This window comes from Cricetulus griseus, assembly GCF_003668045.3.
Source record: "Cricetulus griseus strain 17A/GY chromosome 1 unlocalized genomic scaffold, alternate assembly CriGri-PICRH-1.0 chr1_1, whole genome shotgun sequence".
Lineage (NCBI taxonomy): Eukaryota > Metazoa > Chordata > Mammalia > Rodentia > Cricetidae > Cricetulus > Cricetulus griseus.
The window spans coordinates 220,952,605-220,974,999 of record NW_023276807.1 but is presented as its reverse complement, the minus strand read 5'-3'; the positions used below and the strand labels follow the sequence as shown (position 1 = coordinate 220,974,999).

General features: G+C 46.8%; 1 protein-coding gene across 3 annotated transcripts; it reads right to left on the bottom strand.

Annotated features, from left to right (window-relative positions):
- Positions 1 to 383: 383 nt before the first annotated feature.
- Clu (clusterin) lies at positions 384 to 14,312 on the bottom strand. Of its 3 annotated transcripts, none has more exons than XM_027390300.2 (9): positions 14,157 to 14,312; positions 11,252 to 11,378; positions 9,129 to 9,277; positions 7,148 to 7,318; positions 6,142 to 6,550; positions 4,981 to 5,085; positions 1,841 to 2,070; positions 870 to 1,045; positions 384 to 608 (listed from the first exon to the last, which is right to left on the bottom strand). In XM_027390300.2, the coding sequence occupies exons 2-9, from the start codon at positions 11,343 to 11,345 to the stop codon at positions 599 to 601; spliced, it is 1,344 nt and encodes a 447-aa protein (XP_027246101.1). In that variant the 5' UTR covers positions 11,346 to 11,378; positions 14,157 to 14,312; the 3' UTR covers positions 384 to 598. The 3 variants fall into 3 exon arrangements, with proteins under 3 accessions (XP_027246101.1, XP_027246103.1, XP_027246102.1); XM_027390302.2 differs by lacking the exon at positions 14,157 to 14,312 and adding an exon at positions 13,594 to 13,726; XM_027390301.2 differs by lacking the exon at positions 14,157 to 14,312 and adding an exon at positions 12,937 to 12,956.
- Positions 14,313 to 22,395: the final 8,083 nt, after the last annotated feature.

Genomic DNA, 22,395 nt, shown 5'->3' with positions numbered 1-22,395 from the left:
CCATGATGAGTATTATTTACTCTCCACTATATGGTGGGACCTTACAATCTCAGTCCTTACTCTGAAGGTTTCTTTTGCATGCGTGTGGAGCCCAGAGGTCAACCACGGGTGTTGTTCCCCCAGTCCTTCTCTACCCATGTGTTTTGAGATGAGACCCGAGGCTCACCAATCAAGTGAGACTGGCTCACCAGCAAGCTCCAGGGCCCTCTTTCCTCCACCTTGACCACACTGAGGTTACAAGCATGTGCCATCATGCCTGACTTTACCAAACTCATGTTCTTGACAAGCACTTTACCAATTGACACATTGATTTCTTTGTTTCTTCCCCACACCAAATGAAGGCATGCAGCCAACAAGAAAATCAAGTATGAAAACAGGCCGGGTGACACAGATCACAAGGCGGCTTTATTGGATTAGTTGCGTGGGGGAAGTTCTTCCCAGAAGCAGCAAGTGCAGGCATTAGAGTGCAGAATCCAGAGGAAGGAGAGGCTGCTGGGGTCCCGGCCTACTCGCCTGGAGACATGCGGAGCTCTCTAGGGAGCTGAGGGGGGCCTTCACTCCAAGAGGCCCCCACATACAGGAAAGCAATGCTTCTGTCTCATTCCGCTCTGAAGAAAGGGAATGGAGAAGAGAATCAATATCCCCCCAAGAAACAGCCACCTACACCCACATTCTTACCACCAAGGAAAAGCATTTCCCAGAGCAAAGAAAGGAAAATTCCCAGGGTTTACGTAGCTTACAGAGATAGGCACTGTGCCCAGAATGCACACTCTGCTCCTCGTCTGGACTCCTGAGGCCTTTCCAGCCTCCCAGGGTCTGAAAGGCTTGTTTATCAGTCCCTTAGGGTCACAGAAAGGCTGCCTACTCACCGGCTTTTCTTGCGGTATTCCTGTAGCGCTTTTTCCGCCACTGTGTCCATAAATTTAGGGTTATCCTTGGAGACTTCTTCTGGTAACACCACTGTGATGGGGTCAGAGTCAAACAGCTTCACGACCACCTCAGTGACACGGGAGGGCTCTTCTGAGTTATTAGAGTGGGTTGTCACCTAGGCAGAAGAAGGCAAGCAAGACGTCTCTACACAATGTCTCGAGTATGCCCTTCTTTGCCAAAGGATATGGATCTTCTCTTTGCCCCCTCAACCAAAGACAGATATTCTGTTATCTGTCACTAGTCAAGATGTCTAGACAATTCAGAGCAAAAACATCCCAGTTTGAAAATGACCAGACATTCCAGAAACTTTATTCTCAAATGTTTTCTTGTTATCTTGTCTTATTTCCTTGTTTTTGCTTTGTTTGAGACAGAAGTCTCACTACATAGTCCAGCTGGTCTCAAGCACTTCACCCTTCTGCCTCAGTTTCTTCAGTGGTGGCTTACAGCATGCCTAGCCCCAATGTTTGCTTTGTTGTACAAATGCTAACCAGTCTGTGGTTGAAAGGGTTCAGGTGGTGGGGGTGGGGGGTGGTTCCTAGCACTAAAGGAAGCTGTTCTCACTAGCTGACAATGAACCGATTCATGTGCCACTTAACACAGCCCAGGGTAAGAAAGCAGCTTTGCAGCCAGGCTGATGAGTCAATGACCCAGGGAAGTTGTCCAAAGTTCCCCATTCTTAGTAAGCTGCAGAACTTTTCACTTTCTTTCTCTTGGAAATAGGACTTGGATATCTGACCTCAAAGGGTGAAGGCATTTCAATCCTAAAACAGGCAGAGTTTCCCTAGTCCCTGCCAGTGGAAATCACAGGTGCTCTTGTGTGGTACCTCTGTCCCATTTCACCTCTAAGAGAAACATTATCTCTAGACTACACATGGGTCTAGCCTGAGCACGTGACTGGAACACTACTCACTGTGGAGACGCGAAGGTAGTACTGGTCTTCGCCCTGTGTGAGGTTGGCCAGCTGGGACACCCAATTGAACTGTTCGTTCAGCTGCTCCAGCAGGGATGAGGTGTTGAGCATCTTGGTCTGGAGGGAATGGAGCAGCTCGTTGTACTGCTGGGTCAACCTCTCAGCCATCTGGAGGGAGTCATTCAGCTCCTGGCGCAGGTGAGCCTGCGCAGGGTTGTTGGCTGAACAGTCTGTCCAGAGGGGAAAGAAACAGAAGCAGGAAGGGAAAGTTAAAGGGTGAAGAAAATGTCCTTGGGAACCAGCTCCTGCTGCTAGCAACTGAAGCAGACAGAGCTACTGTTAAGTGGAGGTCCATAGACTAGTTCTTATGATTCCCATAAAACACTTCTCCCCAGTTGGGCATCAAGGCACTCACTGCTCCCTTCATGCTTTGGGAAACAATGGTGGCTGTGCTAAGCTGTGTTGGAGCAGCATAACTGAGTCCTCTCCAGGTGGTGGACATGACCAGTCTTGGTGACTTGACCCAGTACCACTGACCATGCTCCAGGGAGCATTGATGTCAACTGCTCCATGTTTTCAGAACTGGAGTTACTCTTGCTGCCTTAGTTCCTCCCAGGAGTCATCTCCAAGCAGGAGAAACCTACTATGCACTGGACACTCCACAGAGAAGAGGAGTATAATTTACTTAGCTGCACCTACTGTGTGCCAGGTACACATAAGGTGCTCCAGGTGTCCTTTTCTCTCAAAGTATGCTTGGCTTGACCTAAGCATCAAAACTCTCGTTTTATCAGTAATAAAAACAGGTTTCCAGAAGTAAGAAACTTGGCCAAATCTAGAGGAGTCAGAATTGAACCCACACCTTCAACTCCTCAACCTGAGCTCTTCCTCCTTTGAGACTATGGTTCTAGAGCACTCTTCAAGCTTATTTTTGAGCATATTTGTGAGACTTTGGGATTCTGATTCCCCAGAACCCAAGCTTTAGAAGAGCCAGTGAAATCTGTAGGTTACAAAAATGCATGTTTGTGGTCTGGGGGTCAATCCTTGCCTGCCCTTTTCCACCCACAGCTGGCCAGGAGGCTTCTGCAGAGAACAGGGCAATCACAATCTTCCCTTCTGGTCCTTGAGTATACTACAGATGTTGGGTTTCTAGGACCTCCATGCCATCAGAAAACCAGTTTCTCCTCCCCCTCCTTCATTTTAAAACATTCAGGAGTGGCTATATGAAAACAAAGCAAAACAAGAGAGAAGAGAGCCTTCTGGGTGCTATGTTCAGCTGCAATCATTCATACTAAAATAAGATAAAATGTTGTGTGGGACAGGAAACAGGATTAGAGACAGGAAGCCAGGTTGAGAAGAAATCTTCAAGGAATAATCTGAACATTCTTACTAGTAAATACCCCAAACAAGGGAAAGTCCTTGGGGGGGCCCGATGGTGCCAAATGGTGGTTCTCCACCTGGGACAATGCTATCCACCAGGGGACATTCTGGAAGTTCTTAAGATATTTCTGATTATCACAGTGGAGGGTGGGTTGTTCTTGCATCTGGCAAGTGGAAGCCAAAGGTGCTGTTAAATGCTCAGCATTGCAAATGTCTGCCCCACAGGGCTGAATCAAGATGTCCCAGGCTATAAGCCCCCTGGGAGAGCCTATTCATGTAATTGTAAGCACTGTAAATAAGATGATGAACATGGTGAGTGTTGATTGTGTGGTCCAGGATCACTAAGTCTGCTGTAAGAGATCCAGTCTATCTAAGCTTCCTTGTGGTCAGGATCTCTGTCATTCAACTATCCTGACAGTTTCCTGGGGAAAGCCTGCAGGTGTGGCAGTATATTTGTCTAAAATTTCACACCATAACCTTTGAAAACACTAATGTTTGATTGCATGGCCTCCTAACAATGCGGGAGTGAGGCTAGGAATATTTAACCAGACTCTGGAGGCCTGTCCTGGCCAACCGCAGGTATGTAGTAACAGCAAAGCCACAGGGTTGATAAGGAAGATCAACCCTTTGTGACCTGAGTACAGAGCGTTGCAAAGACAGGGAACCACTGTAAAAACTGGGCTCAGAGCAGGAGCATTTGATCGATAGCCAGACCTGATAAAACTTCAAGAGACAGTGTTGATTTTTGCTTGTTTTTTTTTTTTTTTTTTTTTTTTTGAGACAGAATCTCACTATGTAGCTAAGACTGGCCTTGAACTCCCCATCCTCCTACCTCAGCCTCCCAAGTGCTGGGATTATAGGGGAGTACCACCATACCCAGATTGCCAGAACTGATGAAGGAAAGTATTTCCTCTTCTGGGGGACTAATCCACCAAAAAGAACATGGCCAGATTTCAAGGACCACCATCACAAGGACATAGCTTGGGGTCCCCAGGGAGAAATCCAGAGTGCTATCCATTAACACAGCCTAAGTGAGATATCTCATGTCTCCTAATCTTAGGTAAAGTCAGCTAGACATTCTTCAAGATGGAAAGAGCTGTACCCAGCTCACAAGATCATTCTGAAGGGTGAACAAACATCTGTGAAGTGTTTACAACAGTGCCTGGCACGTGGTGAATGCTCATTAAACAAAATGCCTGTCCTCTAAGAAGAGAGAGAGAGAGAGAGAGACAGAGAGAGAGAGAGAGAGACAGAGAGAGACAGAGAGAGAGAGAGAGAAACCCTGACTCAGAAGACCAAAAAAAAAAAAAAAAAAGAGCAAGGCCTACTATACTTGGCACTGCAGACAAAGTAACCAGGGGAACGAGCTGTGGATTGCTGGTGGTTGTAGTCATATTCTATGATGACACCCACCATGAACTGTGGGTTTACCATGGGCCACCAAGGTGGAATGTGCTTCAGATACACCTCATCTGTGTTAGAACAATCTGCATCTGAACTTGACTCTAAGTACAATGGTTGTGGCTCACTGGTGAAACACTTGCCCAGCAGGGTTGAGGCACTGTGTTCTACTGTAGCTCCCAAATAATGAACCTAACTCTAGACATGAGGACAGTAGACTGTGCATCAAGGTGAGGACCCTCTCAGGGACCACAGCTCACAGACAGAGAGCTAGTCTCTGCAGGATAGCAGTGCCAGTGAGTCCCTGGTGACCCAAAGTCAGATGACCACAGTACCAGATTGTAGAATGGTCATCCACTCACCCACAGACAAGATCTCCTGGCATTTCTCACACTGGCCCTTCATCTTCAGGCACCCTGTGGAGTTGTGGCGGATCTCCTTGCACACTGCACGGTCATCTTCACCTTCTGGACACATATGATGGGAGAAAGAGGCAGATTGAGGCACACAGCACTTTGGAAGGGAGCCCACCTGACACTCCTCCACACCTCTGCTCAGCCCTGTGGTCAGGGAAAGATGCCGGTGATTGTTTCCCTGTGGCTCCCAGAGAATATCTCCAAGTCTCTTCAGCAGGTACAGCCTACGCTCCCACTGTCTCTATCTGAGGAGCTCTCTCCTGCCACATTCCCCCAGTTGTGTGCCTTCTGGCATCACAGCACACTCTCTGTTCGCTGATCTCCTTGGCTGGTGGTACTCCCTAACTGGCCATCGAGCCCCATGGTACACACCACACCATGTAGAACATAGTATTAGGACACAAATATCTGAAGGAGAATATTGCTCCTCAGACACTGGCTTCCTCTGTCCATGTTACATTTCATCCCTTCAGACATTGCACACTAAGGTCCAGGCCACGAATCTTCTTTAAGGGCGATAAAGGCTGTAATACAGTTCATGCCTGGAAGGACAGGCTTCCAAAGCACACCCTCAAGAGTCTCTAAGAAAGAAGTTGTGATCCTGTGGGAGGCACAGGCCAAGTCACACCCTTAGTTGGCTACAAAGAACAAAAGAACACAGGCTCCAATCTCTCTCTGTCTCTCTCTCTGTCTCTCTCTCTGTCTCTCTCTCTGTCTCTCTGTCTCTCTCTCTCTCTCTCTCTCTCTCTCATTAGGATTTCTCTCTCTAGATAGGATTTCTCTGTGTAACCATTGTGGCTGTCCTGGAACTCGATTTGTAGACCAGGCTGGCCTTGAACTCACAGAGATCCACCTACCTCTGTCTCCTGAGTGTTGGAATTAAAGGTGTGCATCACTGAAGCCTGGTCAGACTCCAATCTCTACAGTGCTAAATTGAACTAGACCCCACTTTGTCATCTGCATTCCTTTACCCCCTCTCCTAGTTCCTTTACCCTATAAATGGAGAAAATACCAGCCTATAGGGCTGCTAGGAACATGAAAACAGCACACACCAAGCCCTGCAAGAGCTTTAACATCTGGGAGATAAGAAAGCAAGTATTTTCTGACCTCTTAAACCCTTGTCCGGGAACTGGAAGGCTGGTCTGTGGAACTGGACATCCATGGCCTGTTGTGCCTGGTGTATCATTTCTAAGAATGGCTGGAACATGTCGTGGAAGCTCGGGGGCCCATAGTGGGAGAGAGGGATGAGGCTACGGACCAAGCGGGACTTGGGATATAAGAAATGAGGCCTCCTGTGTGGAAAGCCGAAGGGTGAGAAGTAGTGGGTGTCCTGGGGCTCATGGGTGAAGAACCGGTCCTGGAAAAGCATGTCCATGATTCCAGATGCCCGGGTAAAGCTGTCCTGCATGGCATCTAGGACTTGGCTCTGCTGTCGGTCACTCTCCATCAGGGAGTCAATGCGGTCACCATTCATCCAGAAGTAGAAGGGTGAACTCTGGTTCAGAAACTCCTCCAGCTGGGACCCAGAGAAGCACAGTAAGGAGATGTTGACTCCAGCCTCATCCTCCTCTGATCACATAGCAGGTGACCCAAGTCCCCACTGTTCTCCTAGGTACCCTGTCGGCTAGTACCACTCCATCTACCTCTCATCGTGAGACCAGAGACTCACAATTCTCATCACTTCAAGAGAGTCCCCTGGCATCTTTGACCGTAGAGGACAGCCACTCCCACTTAGGTGGTCAGCCTTCAGGAAACAGTGACTCGTACTGAGTTCCAGCCTTGTGAAGCTCACAGGCAGAGATAGAATCAATGCTAATATACTAAATATTCTTAATTCCCTCTCCCTAGACGAGCACAGGATTCTGCCATACTATGAGGCCATTTTACCCAGCTAGTTAAAGGTCTTCTAAGAGATGGTACCTGGCAAGCACACCTTTGATGGTTGTTTACGTCTGCACTCAATGTCAGATATCACCAATTAACCCTGACACTAGAAAGGCAAGTCGTCAAGCCATGCTAGTCAACTGTATCCAGCATATGGAACGAGGCCTATTTCATGGATTCTCCACATTCCCCATCCAGAGCCCAGGCCATGTACATGTCTCCTTCTCACCTGGCGGCCAACCAGACCAGAGCCGCTTCTGCAGACACGTGCATAGAACTTCATGCAGGTCTGCTTCAGGCAGGGCTTGCACTCTTCCCAGAGGGCCATCATGGTCTCATTGCACACTTCCGGGAATGCCTTCAACTTCATTTCAGTATCCCTGGTGTCATCTAGAGCATCCTTCAGGAAGATAACAAGGCCAGGTGAGCCACACAGAGACCTGGCAGGCCTCCCTGGTCTATGGACAACGTGCTACTGCTGCCTTCATTTTTGCTCTAGCCCTGAAGCCCTCATCTTTGCTCTAGCCCACATGTCTTGCTGTCCCTGCTGGGCTCTCAGCAGCCTCTTACCTTTCAAGTACCAGCTGCTTCCTAAGCTTTCCCTGACCTCTCTGACTCGCTGCTCTGACAGTCTCTTCCTCAGGCTCCACCTCTCCCTTACACCTCACTTCCTCTTCTCATCTCCCCAAAGACCCAGTGTCACCTTTCTGTTGTAACTGTGGCCCCTGACATGCAAATCAAAGCTATGAAAACAGAAGTCACATCAACCATCAAGCTCATTACCATGCCCCTGGCCCATCATTGGCTCTAGGGATTGCCAAAATAAAAATTTTAGAACCAGTTCTGATGGGGAATGTACTTCTTTGTATGTTTATCTTATTGATTATTGAATAAAATACTGTTTGGCCAATGAAACAGCAAGTTAGGCAGGACTAGGAGTCAACGAGGATTCTGGGAAAAGTAGTAGAGAAGTGGTGATCCAGGCCGGAAGTGACATAGCAAGGAGACTCATATTTAGCAAGGAGAAACAGGAAGTATCCCCTTTCCCCTTCTCCTCCAGCGGCAGGATGTGAGCCACCGGCAAGAGAGGGCACCAGCGAAAGGCATCCGATAAGACAAGTCTTATACAATATATAGATTTATGATAATTAGGACTGAGCTAGCAGATGAGAATCCTAGTCATTGGCCAAGCAGCATTTGAACCTAATACAAGTTTCTGTGTATTCATTTGGGCCCTAACTTGGGCGGGCAGCTGGCGTAAAGCTCACACATGGCGGTGGAGCTCTGCGGCTTTTGGCGGGAAGATTTATCCTAACACAGTTCCTAAAGAGATATTATTTTACAGCAGATGTGTACATCTATATATCCATGTAGAAAATAAATGTGTATGAATGATGGATACATGTATAAATTCCACGGTGTGTGTGTGTGTGTGTGTGTGTGTGTGTGTGTGTGTGTGTGTGTGTGTGTGTGCACCTGAACCAACCAAGATGCTCAAATGTAGAAGGCAAGTTAAACAAATGGTAACACAGAAGCCCCAATTATCAGTGGTCTTACCTACTCACAGTCTACAGCATTCTAAAATTAGTATCATGGACCGTGAAGAATTAAGATATTTTACGAGTGAAATACATCTGCATAACTTCATCTAAAAGATTATAATTGTTCTATGTTGTTGTTGTTCATCTTTCTTCCTGTAATCTATAAATTAAGCATTGTCATAAACAGGCACACAAACACATATCCAGAGGGCCTGGTACAGCTTCAGGCTTCTACTAAGGGTCTTAAACCTGCCCCCTTGTGGCTAAGTGAGGATAGATAGATGTCCAGGATAGATTACAAGGATTTTACATTAATTTTAAATACAAAAGGAAAGAGTAGAGCAGAGTGACCAAATGCTGCCATGATCCACCCCCCATCCGAGTCCCACACAATGCCCTATCCTCAACAAGGATTAGAAACATCTATTGAAATGAATCTGGGCTTCAGGCCCTGGGCTGGGCTTGCAAGAAAACCAGTCCAAGACCTCAGCCCCGAGGCTTTCACAAGCAAATGTGCTTTCCCTCTTTCCTGGGTCTAGCCCAGCTGCAGCAAAGCCCTGCAAGGACTACGCTAGGACACCATGGCAACCCCACAAGACATCTGTCCACCACATCGCCTTCCTCCCCTCCAGCAGGGAGGGCCAGGGCCCAGTCAAGTCTTGGCCCTACCTCCTTCTTCTTCTTGGCTTCCTCTAAACTGTTGAGCAGTGACTTGCGCTCCTCATTGGTTTTTTCTATGAGGGTCTTTATCTGTTTCACTCCCTGGACGGCATTTTGAATTTCCTTATTAATGTACCTACTCCCTTGAGTGGACATTTCTGTGAAAGAAAGGAAGGTAGAAAGAGTTGAGAGGAAGAAATGGCTGGAGAAATAGCCTGGGACTATGAGAAAACCCTGCTCTGGTGGGGGTTGTCAGGGCTGTCAAATTGAGACACAATTACCACCACCCCAAGCCCAAGCCAGTGGCAGCTGCTATGGTCTCTGTCCTGCCTCTATGTCTTATCACAGGGCTCATGGTAGATGCCACCCCACAGCTCAGAAACAAACCACAGGAGTAGTACAGAGAAGGGCAGCCGTACTGTGTCTGGCCTCTACCACACCACCCTGGGGAGCTGACGGCCACAGAGGATATTTCAAGGACAGGAGAAAAAAAGTGATAGTTAACCTTTTAAGTATCAAAATACAATAAAAGTCTGTTGTTTGGGATGTAGATTTCTCTGGAGTTCAGTTTAAGCCAGCCTTTGCACTTCTTTGTTCCGATGCACAGTGCCAGGTGACGGGGACAGGGAGACGAATGAAATGGCACAGGACACCATGGAGACAGGAAGATAAATGAAGAGCTGCATTCACCATGGAGACTGTAACCAAGGCGCAGCACCAGGTGACGGAGGCAATGACACATGTCACAGCAGCACCACTTACTGGGTACTTATCCTGCGTCAAGCGCCATTTCCCACACCTCAAATGTGTTCTATCTACATCTCTTGAGGCCATTGTCAAACACATCCAATGGGAAGGGGAAGTGGGGGTGGGGACTATTGAGACAAGGGCATGAAGTTTCAATTACACAGCATGAGTAAGTCCAGAGTTCAATGGTCCAAGTGGTGCCCGTGGTTAATAATATTGTGTTCTACCCTTTGTCGTGTGCTAAGAGAATATATTTTAAGTGTCTGAACCACAATAATAAGGTGAGGTGATGGACAGCTAATAGCTTGATAATGGCAATCATTTTGCCATGCACATCCATATTAGAGCATCAGGTTGTATTGTGTAATACATTGTTTTTATGTGTAAATCATATCTCAGTAAAGCTGGAGTTTAGGAGCAGAGTGATGAGATCAAGAACAATGGTTCTCAACCTTGGGTCGAGACTCCTATGTGGGTAGGGGCAGGGGGTCGAATGACCATTTCACAGGGGTCACATATCGGATACAACTGTATATCAGATATTTACATTACGACTCATAACAGAAAAATTACAGTTATGAAGCAGCAGTCAAAATAATTTCGTGGTTGGGAGTCACCAAAACATGAGGAACTGTATTAAAGTGTTGCAGCATTAGGAGGGTTGAGATCCACTGAATTAGAGAGTATAGGGCAGAGTAACATCCAGGCCTGATCCAAATATCTGGGTTTTCTAAGTGAAAAGCCCACAGAACTGGTCAGCAAATGAGCAAGAGGTTGGGAGGGAAGGAAGGAGGAAAGGCAGGTTTTGGGGACAGCCTTGAAAGATAGGGAGGAGGGGGTGGAAGATGAAGAGGAGGGGTGAAAGATAGGGAGGAGGGGGTGGGAGATGAGGAGGAGGGGACAGAAGATAGGGAGGAGGGGGTAGAAGATGGAGAGGAGGAGTTGGAAAATGGGGAGGAGGGGGTGATCTCAGATGATTACTCATGTTGAATTATACTATTCTTGCCCGGAGAAGGACACTGGTGGGACCAGGTTTCCAGGGAGATAAGTTTGGGGACACACGGGTGAGAACTCTGAATGTCAAGGGGAGACTGACAAAGTTTCAAATGGTCCAGGCACAGCTTTGAGAGAAAAGTAAGATAGCCAGGTGAGGGGACCAGGAAGGAATGAAAGAGTGGCTTGGGACATAGGGGTCAATGTCTACATTGAAGGGACCTGACTACACCAAAGCAGGAGCTTAGAGATCAGAGAGAATGGAACAGGGGGACAGGGACAGACCCAGGGTGCTGTATCAAAACAGCCCACAGCACTTGGGGACTGAGCTTAGAGAGCTGACCCTGCCCCAGGCCCCACCACCTCCACTGGAGTCTACTTAGCCTACTTGCCCTTGAGCTCATTGTCGGAGACCTCCTGCTCTCCCAGGACCATGCCATTGTCCCAGGTCAGCAGCAGCCCCACGCACAACAGGAGAATCTTCATGGCGCGGCCTCCTCTGGGTCAGGAGTCCTAGGTCTGTTTGGAAAGAACAGGAGAACACCATGGTAACAGCTAGGCAGCTTACAGGTTTCCTGCAGCCTGCCACAGCTCCCTGAGAAAAGGAGGTGGAGTGTGATTAGAACCTGTGACCCTCATCTGTCCCCTCAGCTGGCATTACTGTGATTAAAAAAAACAAAACAAAACAAAAAACAAAAAAACCTGCGATCCCCTTCAATGTGACTGTACCCTCACTCATCCCAGCCCCTTCAGAGCCCCTAGGGCTATCTAAACGTGCTTTTCAGGAGTCAGAGATAGCATTCACGGCCTTCAGTCAGCACAGCAAATTCAATCCATATGACTGTCTGGATGGGGCATGTTCCAGGCTGAAGATGGATTCTAGTGTGTAGGATGGGGGTAAAGAAGCAATATGAGGAGGGAAGGGCTATTTAGAAAGCAGAGCCAGGGAAGACAAAGCGGGGATTATCAATGGCCCCCATGAAAGCCCCTTCTGGAGGACAGGCCCATTGGCTCCAGCAAATCCCTTTCACATGCCTGTTCCCTCTAAGCCTGAACCAGCATGCTCTGCCAAGGTGCCCCTGCCACAACTGGGCTGGCTTCCCTGAGCCAGGGGACACAGGCTGAAGCCCCAGTATTACACAATGGATCCTTTCCCAGAAGCTGGATTGGTTGCATAAACATACATACACACACGCACGCTCGCGCGCGCACACACACACACACACACACACACACACACACACACACACACACACACACCTTGTATCTCTAACCCTGCCCCAAAAGGCTTATCTGGCTGAGCTCACCAACTTCCCATAGCCACAGGAACAGAGAAGAGGGAGTGGTCTTTCTTCCTGAAATGGCTCATTTTAAAACATGCTCTCAACTGGACAGGCCCATGGGCACACTGGGTAGATCATTAATAAAGAAGGCCTCCACCAAGGCATAATTGTGGACACAGGCAGAGGAGCTAAATAAGAGGAGAGACGGGCATTTTCCCAGTGGTGGGTGGGCGGCCGAACCAGCCTGGTTTCAGCTCCACTATGAAGGTCCTGATCTCACAGGCCTCCCAGACACTCACTGAGGCCTGAAATGCCTCAGGCAGGGACAGGCCCTTTGCCACATCAGAAGTGAAGCCACACAGATACCTGTAGGTGGGAGAAACCTCAAGTGTGATTTGGAAACTCCATTCAGCAAATGGGTTCTGAACAGAGGATAGTATTGTTCCCGGAATCAGGTCAGGGTAGCCAAGGAAGACCATGGACTGGGAGGTGAGGTAGTTATCAAGATGAGCCCTTGTGGACCTGGGACCTACCAAAGGAGATCTGGGGCCTGGAGAACCACCAAGCTCCCAGCTAAGAAAGGAAGAGTCACTCTTCCACCCAATGTCTCACTTCTACCAGAGTGCCAAAGCCTAGGGACCAGTGAGGTACCAAGACACACCATAAGCCAGGGACCACCCCAGGAAAAGAGCCAGACCTTCCAAAACCTCATTTTAATATTCTTTCCTTGACATCAAAAGTCTTAAATCTCTCTATCTTGCTTCCTTTATCCACAAACTGGACCTGATACAGACCTCGGAGAAGCTGTCAATGGCTCCTCGACTCTAAATCTAAGGACGCTCCCTGAGGTTGTGTGGTGGCAATACTGGCTGTAGGGCAGAATCTGCTTGCCTCTCAGGCTTCCAGGTGCTGCGTGCTGTTGGTCCAAGGACAATGCCGCACAGCCCAGCGCCCTCCCTCTACACTGACTCACTTCCTCTCATCATTTGGAGGCTGGCCTGCTGCCTGCCTGCCTGCCAACTGCCCCAAGAGGATGACCCCACCAGGGCCAAGGGCCGCCTTATCTAGTAGGACAACACCGCCTCTTTCCGTGTGGCCCGTTTCCTCCATTTCTTTCAACGCATTTGTATAAACCATCCCTTCATAGGTCCTGTTTTCCAATGTCCTTTGAAGTCACACATTTGTGGCTGTCTAGTATTCCATTGACTAACGTTTGCAGTTTATTTTATTATTCTCACAAGGTCGGGCAACTAAATTTACTCTCATGAGCTTCCTGTTACAGAACCTGCATAGATGCTTGGATTTCTAACTTTTTCCTTTAAAACCACCACCGGCAGCAGCAGTTTTTAAAATTGGGTCCAGAAATTCTGGAAAGCCAGCGGCCTTCAGTTCTCATTCGTGTAACGCTGGAGGCTGAACCTCTCTCTAATCCCCTCCAGGCCTCAGATTACCATCTATAAAACGATCCGTTGGGATCAGAAGCCTCCGGCCTGATGAAGCATTTCTCTGAAGGACTGAATTAATTCAGCCCTGTGGTAAGCAGCATTGGATAGCGGCAGAGTGTCCTTAAACACGCATCTTATTTATCATGTGCTGTCCCGGGAGCTGGAAGGGAGGTGCAAACACGGTGACTCATGCATGCAAGACATCAGCCGCCACCAAGATCCGCACCTGCTCGCAGCGCGTAGCCATTCGCGCCCCTGTGCCTCCCGAAACACAACGCAGACTTCAATCCTCAGTTTCCCCATTTTTGCAAAAGGAAGATCTTTGTATGCGGCCTATTGAACAGCCTTGAAATTGTGACCCGGGCTAATGAACACCGGGACTCCTGAGTCTGAGCCAGCGCACAGCCCCGGTGCAATTCTACCCGAGACTCGGCTGCCTGGTGATGGGATTCTGGCCTCCTCCCACTTGCCCACGGCTGCGCCATCTCTCCACCTAGCTGCTTCCCCTATCCTCCCATCCCTCCCGGTGTCGCTTCTGCACTGGGGTAGAAAAGGTGCGGATGTCTCACCGGTCTGCAGCGTCGCTCCAGTACGCTCCTCCTGGTGCTGAGCACCAGGGAAGAGCCCTATTTATAGTGCTCGGCTCAAGTACACCCCCTTCGGGGCTGGCTGCAAACCTGCATGACTCATGCCCAGAGAATGCCGGGGAATGCACCAGGAGCTTTCGAGAAGCCTGGCAGTGGGGGGTGGGAGGTGCAGCACTCGGCGGGGAGCACCGGGGGGCGCATGGGCATCACAAATAACCCTGCCGGTGCCAGAGGGGCCATAGATGGCTGCTCTCTTCCCTGCGTGCTACCGAAGGTCTCACAGCCAGGCCCTACCTAACAGAAGAGCCTTAGGGGTAGAGGGCTACACACACTACTCTGGCCCAATCCCAGCCCAAAACAGGCTCAGGATTCCACCACCCGACGCCCACCCTACTGAACAGCCATCTTCACATTAACCCATTAACCTCTCTCCCTTTCTTTTCTCCCATTTAAATGGGAGAGTATCCCTAACACTGAAGATGGCACAGGCATTATGACAAGGAAGATCACGCACTTGGGAGTACTTGGCTCCCTAAATGCCGCCTTAGGCAGCTGGTCCCTTGGCAGACAGATGGAGAAAACAGAAACGGCTTAAAAATGAACAAATCCTACCCCAGGGACCCAGAAGGTCTCTCCTGTCTCTGGGATCCATAGAACTTAAACATTGTTTCCACGCCTGTGGGACCCTGTCAAGTAGGGTGGGCTTTACTGGCCCTGGACCTAGGAACCTCACTCCTATTTTCAAGCACACTATCTCACTTTGTTCAGTGGTAGAGCCACCGGTGAGGTGCCATGTTTCTGTAAATAACTTTCCTCTCCATGCTCCTGTATGCAACTCTAATGAAACTCATGAGAGAGAGAAGAGATTATGGGATGGGGGAGAGGACAAGAAAAAGAAAATGAGGAGGGGTGAATAAGATCAAAATGCATTATATACATGTATGGAAATGTCATTATTAAACTCATTATTATATATAATTACATATATAAATACATGTGTTATGTATACATTATTATGGAATATATATGAATACATATACTCATTAAAAAATTAAAGCAAAACCACTTTGTCTCAGGCTTGTCATTCACACTGGTTTCTAAACAAGGAGCCTTTTGTGGAAGTTCTCCTCTGGACTCTGCAGATTAAGTAGCTAGGTCTGCGTCCAGAGGGGCTGAGAAGTTGCACAGCTGTTTTCTGCTGAGAGCAGCAACATCTGTTACAGGGATCCCTGGAAAGGAGGAACAGTCTAGAAGCCTCCACCACGTTGCTGCTTCTTGGAAGAGAAGCCAAGTTTCCCACTCAGGACCCTGGGACATTTGTGTGTCAAGAGACAGGGCAAGAGCCTGGCATTCCTCTCAAGCAAGTGAGGACCAGCGCAGGTAAGGCAGTTTGGTTGGAAGGCCTGGAAAACCCTGTAAAAGAGAAAGGGCTTGAAGGAGAGACATGTGGTCAGGGCCTGTGTGTCCCTTTCATGTCTATAAAAGAACAGCCAGGAAGATAGATTTCCATTTGCTCAAGGCCAGAGGCTATGGTGATCTGGACCTCTCCCAAAAAGCAGCCTACAGAAGTGTGTAGGCTTGGGCAGAAGTGAGGGCTAGGGCTGGTTATAGTCCCACTTGTGCCTGGAGGCACCCAGTGCCTTTGGAAGAAGCACATTGCCCTCGGGCTTTAGTTTCTTCTGTCTGGGAAGGGTGAATCTGAAATGTGTCCCCTCTAAGGCTTCCTTTAACCTAACCTGATTCAATGCCAAGTTTGAGAAGATAACTAACCAAAGAACAGAGTCAACAGAAACTTGGGGGAATTTTCCACCTCCAGAAACTTCTCTTTGTTTTCCTTAAAAAGGAAAAAAAAAAAAAAAAGAATTATCAGTAACAGCTACATTTTCTGTGGGCACTGGTGTCCTTGTACCTTTTTTGTTCTGCAGCTCCCTCCCTGTTGGATGAAGCAGGCACAGACTACAATAGCTATGCCTGTAAGAACTGTTCTTTGGAGGTCGGGCAGGAGATCTGCCTTTGTCAGCTGAGTAGGGGATCCAGGGAGAGAATGATAAGGATTTCCTGGCCGTGATTACTAGTGGCCACTTTTCTCCAGTTCCCAAGTACACATGATTTGGAAAGTCAACTTTGAGAAAACTGGCACAGACCTTGAATGCACCACTTGATTTGTGTGTGCCTCTGTGTGTTTATGGATGTACTCAGGTGTGCAGATGCATATGTGTGCATATATGAGACCACGGGACAACCTTAGGTGTCCTTTCTCAGGTGCTGTCCATTTGTGCTTTAGACACGATCTCTCACCGGCATGAAACTCATCAGGCAGGCTAATGAGTCATAGGATCCTCCTGCCTCTACCTCCCCAACTCTGAGGTTATGAGTATGGGCCACTTTTTACACAGGCATCAGCAGTCTAACTCAGATCCGCATGCTTGCATTTTATGAACTACTTCATCTTCTTAGCCCTGGATTTTCAGTATTCTAGGAAAATTGCAGAAGACAACGGGTTTGACCCTCACACAAGATCCTCTTCCTGCTCAGCATCCCTGCCAGGTGCTTCCCCAATTCTACTTGGATGCCTCCAGCCTGAGAACTGGCTACCTCCCTTGCCAGCAATTAGTGCTTTAGGGAAGCCATTGATACTTAGGGCATCTTGCCTGAAGCCCCCTTGGCTCCTTAAAGGCTGGCCCTAAGCTCAACTCTGTCCTCAGAACCACACAAAGAAATCGGACTTCTGTCTCCCAAAGGTTATCTGATGGTTGAAAGCAACTCAGTCTGCTTCCCTCAGAGGCCTGGAGCTGGAAACTCCATGCTTGTCATCCTTTGCAGACTCTCCCAGGCTTTGACCTTCTGACTTTGCCACACTTGAAACCCCAAAACCCAGCTCTGAGCCTGGCAGTGCCAGGAGTGACAGGACCAGGCAGAGCAGAATAGGGCCATCCACTTCCTGATTCTAAACACTCCTCATTAGCCTTGAGCTAGATGCTGAGTCACAGGGCTGATTCACAGAGTTCAGCTGCTTGTCGGCTGGGATTGCTGTTTCCCACTGTTCTCCCATCTTGGACTTGTACAACCCTGAATGAAGGGTTTAGCTTGTGTCTTTTCTCTGTGGTTGGGGGAAAGAGTGCTGGAGTAAGTAAAGAACTTTGTGGTGATCTCCTTTTCTCTTTAAGCTTTGCTCAGCATCTCTGACTGCCCAAATGTCTCTGCATCTGATTTTTTACTTGGTGCCCTTCCTATACACCCGTTAGCCAGCTCAGTGAACTCAGCATGCAACCAGGCAACTTCAGTTACCAACAAAACAAACTAGAAATGAACGTGAGTAGAGTCCCTATGACCCACACTATGACCTCTTTAGAGCCAGGTGGTGGTAGCACATGCCTTTAATCCCAGCACTAGGGAGGCAGAGGCAGGCAGATCTCTGTGAGTTCAAAGGCAGCCTGTTCTGTTCCAGGACAGACTCCAAAGAGAAAACTTGTCTTGAAAAAAAAAAAAATTACTCTCTTTAGGCAGTAATTGTTTAAGTATTTTAGGGTACATTAAGTCAGTCACAGGCCCATAATGACATCATGGGTAATAAAACCATAAATAACTTAATCTGCCAAGGGTTGATGAAGAAGAATGTTTAGCATCTTTTCTGAGCATCACTGAAGTACAGAAACACTTCACCAGTTAGTCCTTCTTCTCTTCCCATTTGGGATTGCCCAGGAGAGAGAGCTGTGGCTAGTCAATCATGAATTGCTTATCATGCACTTGAGCTAGATAAATATTCTTTAAACCAACTTTACCATTCCTCATGCTGTGGACAGGCTACAGGTCTGTATTTCACTTCAAAATTTCTCAATCCCAGCCTTGAAAAAAAATTGACCCACAGAAGAGCTGCCTCGAATCAAGACTTCTTTTTCTACAATCACCTAGGCCCCAATTATTACTTTAGATCTGTGCTTTCCTATGGAACCAGTCAATGGCTAACCAATGGAACTACTAGGTAGCCCTAAACATTACCAACGAGGACTAGGAACATAGTTCAGTTGGTAGAAGTCTTGCCTAGCATGCATGAGCATCTGGGCACAACTCCCAGAAACATACTCCAGTTGTGGCGGCACTCGCCTGTGATCCCAGCACTCCAGAGGTGAAGGCAAGAGGATCAGGATTTCAAGATCACCTTCAGCTGTTCAACAAGTTCGAGACCAACCTGAAATGTATAAGATCATGTCTAAAAAGAAAATAATTAAATTACATTAAAATTACCAATAGCTGAATTCTCCCCGTCAGCATTTTTGATTGAATTCATCTGAGACATCATCTGAATACATATATAATATATACATAATATATTTTATATTAATACATATACAATTTTATATTAGTACACATCAATACATATATCATATATGGATGGATCCAAGTAAAAGTAGCCACAGTTTAGAAACACAGTTTTCAAATTGTTGGCTTACACTTTTGCTGCGTTTGACCTTCTCTATGTCATAGTGTGTGGGGTTAGTCCTTCTGCAGAAAGCATGGAGGAAGAGGACTCAGAGGATCCCTAGCAGGTATCTGTTCACTCTGGCTGTAGCCTGGGCAGTTTCTTCTATACAGCTGCCTCCTACGTCTTATTTCTAAAACAATATGTGATAAAGTGTCCTTTCTTCCATAAGCCAACTGGTCAAATTGTATCTGACCTTACTTATGTTTTATTCATACAGGCTGCCAAATACCTAACTCTTCATCCCTACCTCAAACATGCTCCATTTTGCCTTTATGTGTGGGTTTAGACTAAACACAGGATACCTGGTTGGGTGGCCAGCTGGGACAGTAGCAAACACTTTCTATTTGTGATTTTGATGGCCTGTCTCTGCTCATTTTTGTACAATATACAAAGTGCACAATCCTGTGCCTCACACTGATGTAAACTGAGGTGTGGGGCAAGTTGGAGGACACAGGACAGAGACACTGCTGGCTCAAACATTTAAAGGAAAAGATGAAAACACAGTAACCAGTCTCCCTTTCTTTATCTGTCTAATTGTCAGCTTCCCTTGGAACTTCATGCTTCTAAAGTACTTGGTGTTTATTTATATGCACACATTTACATGTAATGTGTGTGTTTACAAACAAATATATAAGCAAAACATTGCTGTCTTTTTTCTCTTCTTTTAAAAAAGTAGTATTAAAGACCTTGGATAGATGGCTCAGCAGTTAACAGCAAGCACTTGCTGCTCTTTCAGAGGACCTAAATTCAGCTTCCAGCACTCACATGGTGGCTCACAATAGCCTCTAACTCCAGTTCCAGGGGATCTGACTCCCTCTTCTGGCCTTCTCAGGTACTGCACATATGTAGTGTATATACATACATTGTTTTAAAAAACAATATTAAATCATATGCAACTTGCATATGATTTTCCACCTAATGAACTATCATAGACATCACTCTGAGTCAATGCATAGGAAGACCTAACCCATATTTCTGGGCAGCTTCACAGCATCCCATAGTAAAAGTAAATATGTTTTGTTCAATCATTCTCTCAATCCACCTTCCCTGTCTAAGCAGCGTCATAAATCATGACTTTCCACATGTCTCTGGATTTATTGATGCCCTTATCGCTCCCAACAAGGTTAAGGTACTGACAGATAAAGCAGACAGCTCCTTCTTTTTTTTTTTAAAACTCTATGTATGAAGTATGTGCACATGTTCACGTATATGTGTATGGGCTGTTATGTGTGTTCCATGGCACATGTGTGGAGGTCAGAGAACAACCTGTTTGAGTCAGGATCTCTTGTTCCCTCCCATCTCTGTGTAGGAGCTCTGAGATCTCAGATGGCCATGAATATGTCCTGATGTGGTTCCTCGCATTTAAACTCTGGTCCTTACGTTGGACAGCAAGCACTTTGCCACTGGAGAGGGTTTGTTCTTAAGGCTCAGATACATTGTCTATTGACTGTCCCCCAAGGGTTTCTGTGACTTTAGCTTCTCTAAGAATGCCCCTTCCCATGTGAGCACCGTGATAGACGTTGTCCTTTGGATGTGCCAGTTTGGTGAATTGAAAACTAGTATCTTCCACCAAGAGTAGTGATGCCTGCCAGTATCATGAGTTTGAGGGAGGCCAGCCTGGACTACATAGCCAGTTCAGATCAGTCTGGGCTTTTTAATGAGACCCTCCCTCAGGAAAAAAGAAAGAGAGAGATACAGAGACAGTGACAGGGAGTCAGACAGAGACAGAGAGGCAGGCTTTATCTGTCATAGTCTCTGGGTATATTTACTGATTTCAACTCTATGTTTTGAAGTAAAATTACCTTTTCTGGTCTTGGCTATCCATATTGTGTGCTTATTTTAACAAGTTATTTGTTGTCGAGGACTATAGAAAAGTTCTATTATGGAATGTCTTAAGGTCCAGTCTCCGGCTTCAGTAAACAGGAGCACCTGAAAGCTCCGGCCCACTATTGTATTGCTAATGCCAGCAGGTCTACTATTGTTTACCATGGCCTCTGGGTAGAACGCCTCCTAGTTTGCATCTCTATGGGCCTAAGCATCTGAATAGACCTCTGCACCTGGGCAGAGGTGCCAGGAGTGTAAGTAACATGTAAGGATGGAGAGTTACCAGCCATCTAGCAGAGAGGAGTCAACAAAAAGACAGAAATGGCCTCCTCATAGCCATAGAAGCATGGTTAAGAAACAGCCAAGAAGATGCTAAATAAACAAGAGACTCTAGTTTTACAGCATGGAACTGAGCGCTCTTTAAAGATGACAAGATGTCTGGGTTGCTAGGAGTCTCCAAGCCCACACTACCCCACTCAGGCCAAACCTCATGGCTGTCGTGGCTTGGAGCCGAGACCTGCCCGGCCCGGCTATGACAATTTGTGTTTATCAATCAATTATAAGAGTTTTTAAGTAAACTAAGAAAAACAAGGACAGTAATCCTTTGTGTGTCCCAGGTTCCCTTTCTTTTACATTTTTTTAAATTTTTATTTGTGTGTCTGTATGTATTTGTGTGTGTGTCATATACCCATGAAGATGGAAGAGAGTGTCAGGTGCCCTGGAGCTGGAATTCTAGGTGGTTTGTGAGCTGCTTGGCATGAGTTCTGGGATCCAAACTTGAATCCTCTGGCAGAACAGCAAGTACTCTTAACCCCAGACCCTATCTCCAGCCCCCTTTCTAAGAAGCTGTTACCTTTGATTGTGGGGCCTTTCCAAAATTTTTATGCAAGTAAAATTTGTTCATTTTTTTCTTTAGTCTTTGGATCTCCTGTCTTTTTTTGAGAATTTCTTTCTTTAGCTCAAAGATAGACCACTATCCTCCTCATTTTAATTTAGCTTCTATTGTGCTATTTTTATATATGTATTTCTAACCATAAGGAAATGCATGTATGTGACTCTGTGTATATGAGTGTTTGGGGGGGTGGATAAAGTAGTGGTCTAGCTTCATTTTATTCTAGACTAGTACCCTAATATATAACATTATCATCAGAGAAATTGTGTTTGTCACTTTTCCATTTGCTATGGTAAAATACTTAAAAGCAACTTAAGGGAGAAAGGGTTTGTTTTGGCTCACCATTTGAGGGTATAGTCTGTATGGCTGGGAAGTCATAGCAACAGGAACTTAGAGCAAGTGATCACGTTGCATCCACAATCATGAAGCAGAGAGCTGTAACCATAAGTCTTAACTCCAAGCCGCCCGAGTCCTGCTGCCACGTGGGCACTCCCTGCCAGGTAGCCCAACTTCCACCCGCTACCATGTTAAGATCCCAAGTAACACACAGAGACTTATATTAGGTACAAATGCTGCTTGGCCAATGACTAGGATTTCTCATCTGCTAGCTCAGACTTAATTATCATAAATCTATATATTTTATAAGACTTATCAGATACCAGTGACAAGTGTCCTATCTTCCTGGGCTCACATGGCGACTCTGCGCTTTCTCCTACCTTTCCCAGAATCCCCCTTGACTCCTAGTCCCACCTATCTTGTTTCCTATTGGCCAGCAGTACTTTATTTATCAACCAATAAGATAATCATATACACAGAAGGACCTCCCCCACCATCTCCTCTTTTCTGTCTAAATAAAAAAGAAGGGTAACTTATCTTTTATAACTGAAGAAAACTATAACCATAAGTATCTCTCTTCAAAGACCACAGAAGGATAATATATAAACTCTAGAACTGACAGAGACATCTGGCAGCCTGGACAGTCACCCAAAGTTCCTCTGTAATGTTGGGGCATCCATCTTCAT

Coding starts and splice junctions, on each gene's coding strand:
- Clu (XM_027390300.2), bottom strand. CDS start 11,345: ATGAAGATTCTCCTGTTGTGCGTGGGGCTGCTGCTGACCTGGGACAAT. Junction 9,278..11,251: donor CTCCGACAATGAGCTCAAGG/GCAAGTAGGCTA, acceptor TTTCTTTCACAG/AAATGTCCACTCAAGGGAGT. Junction 2,071..4,980: donor CCAGGAGATCTTGTCTGTGG/GTGAGTGGATGA, acceptor CCCTCTGGACAG/ACTGTTCAGCCAACAACCCT.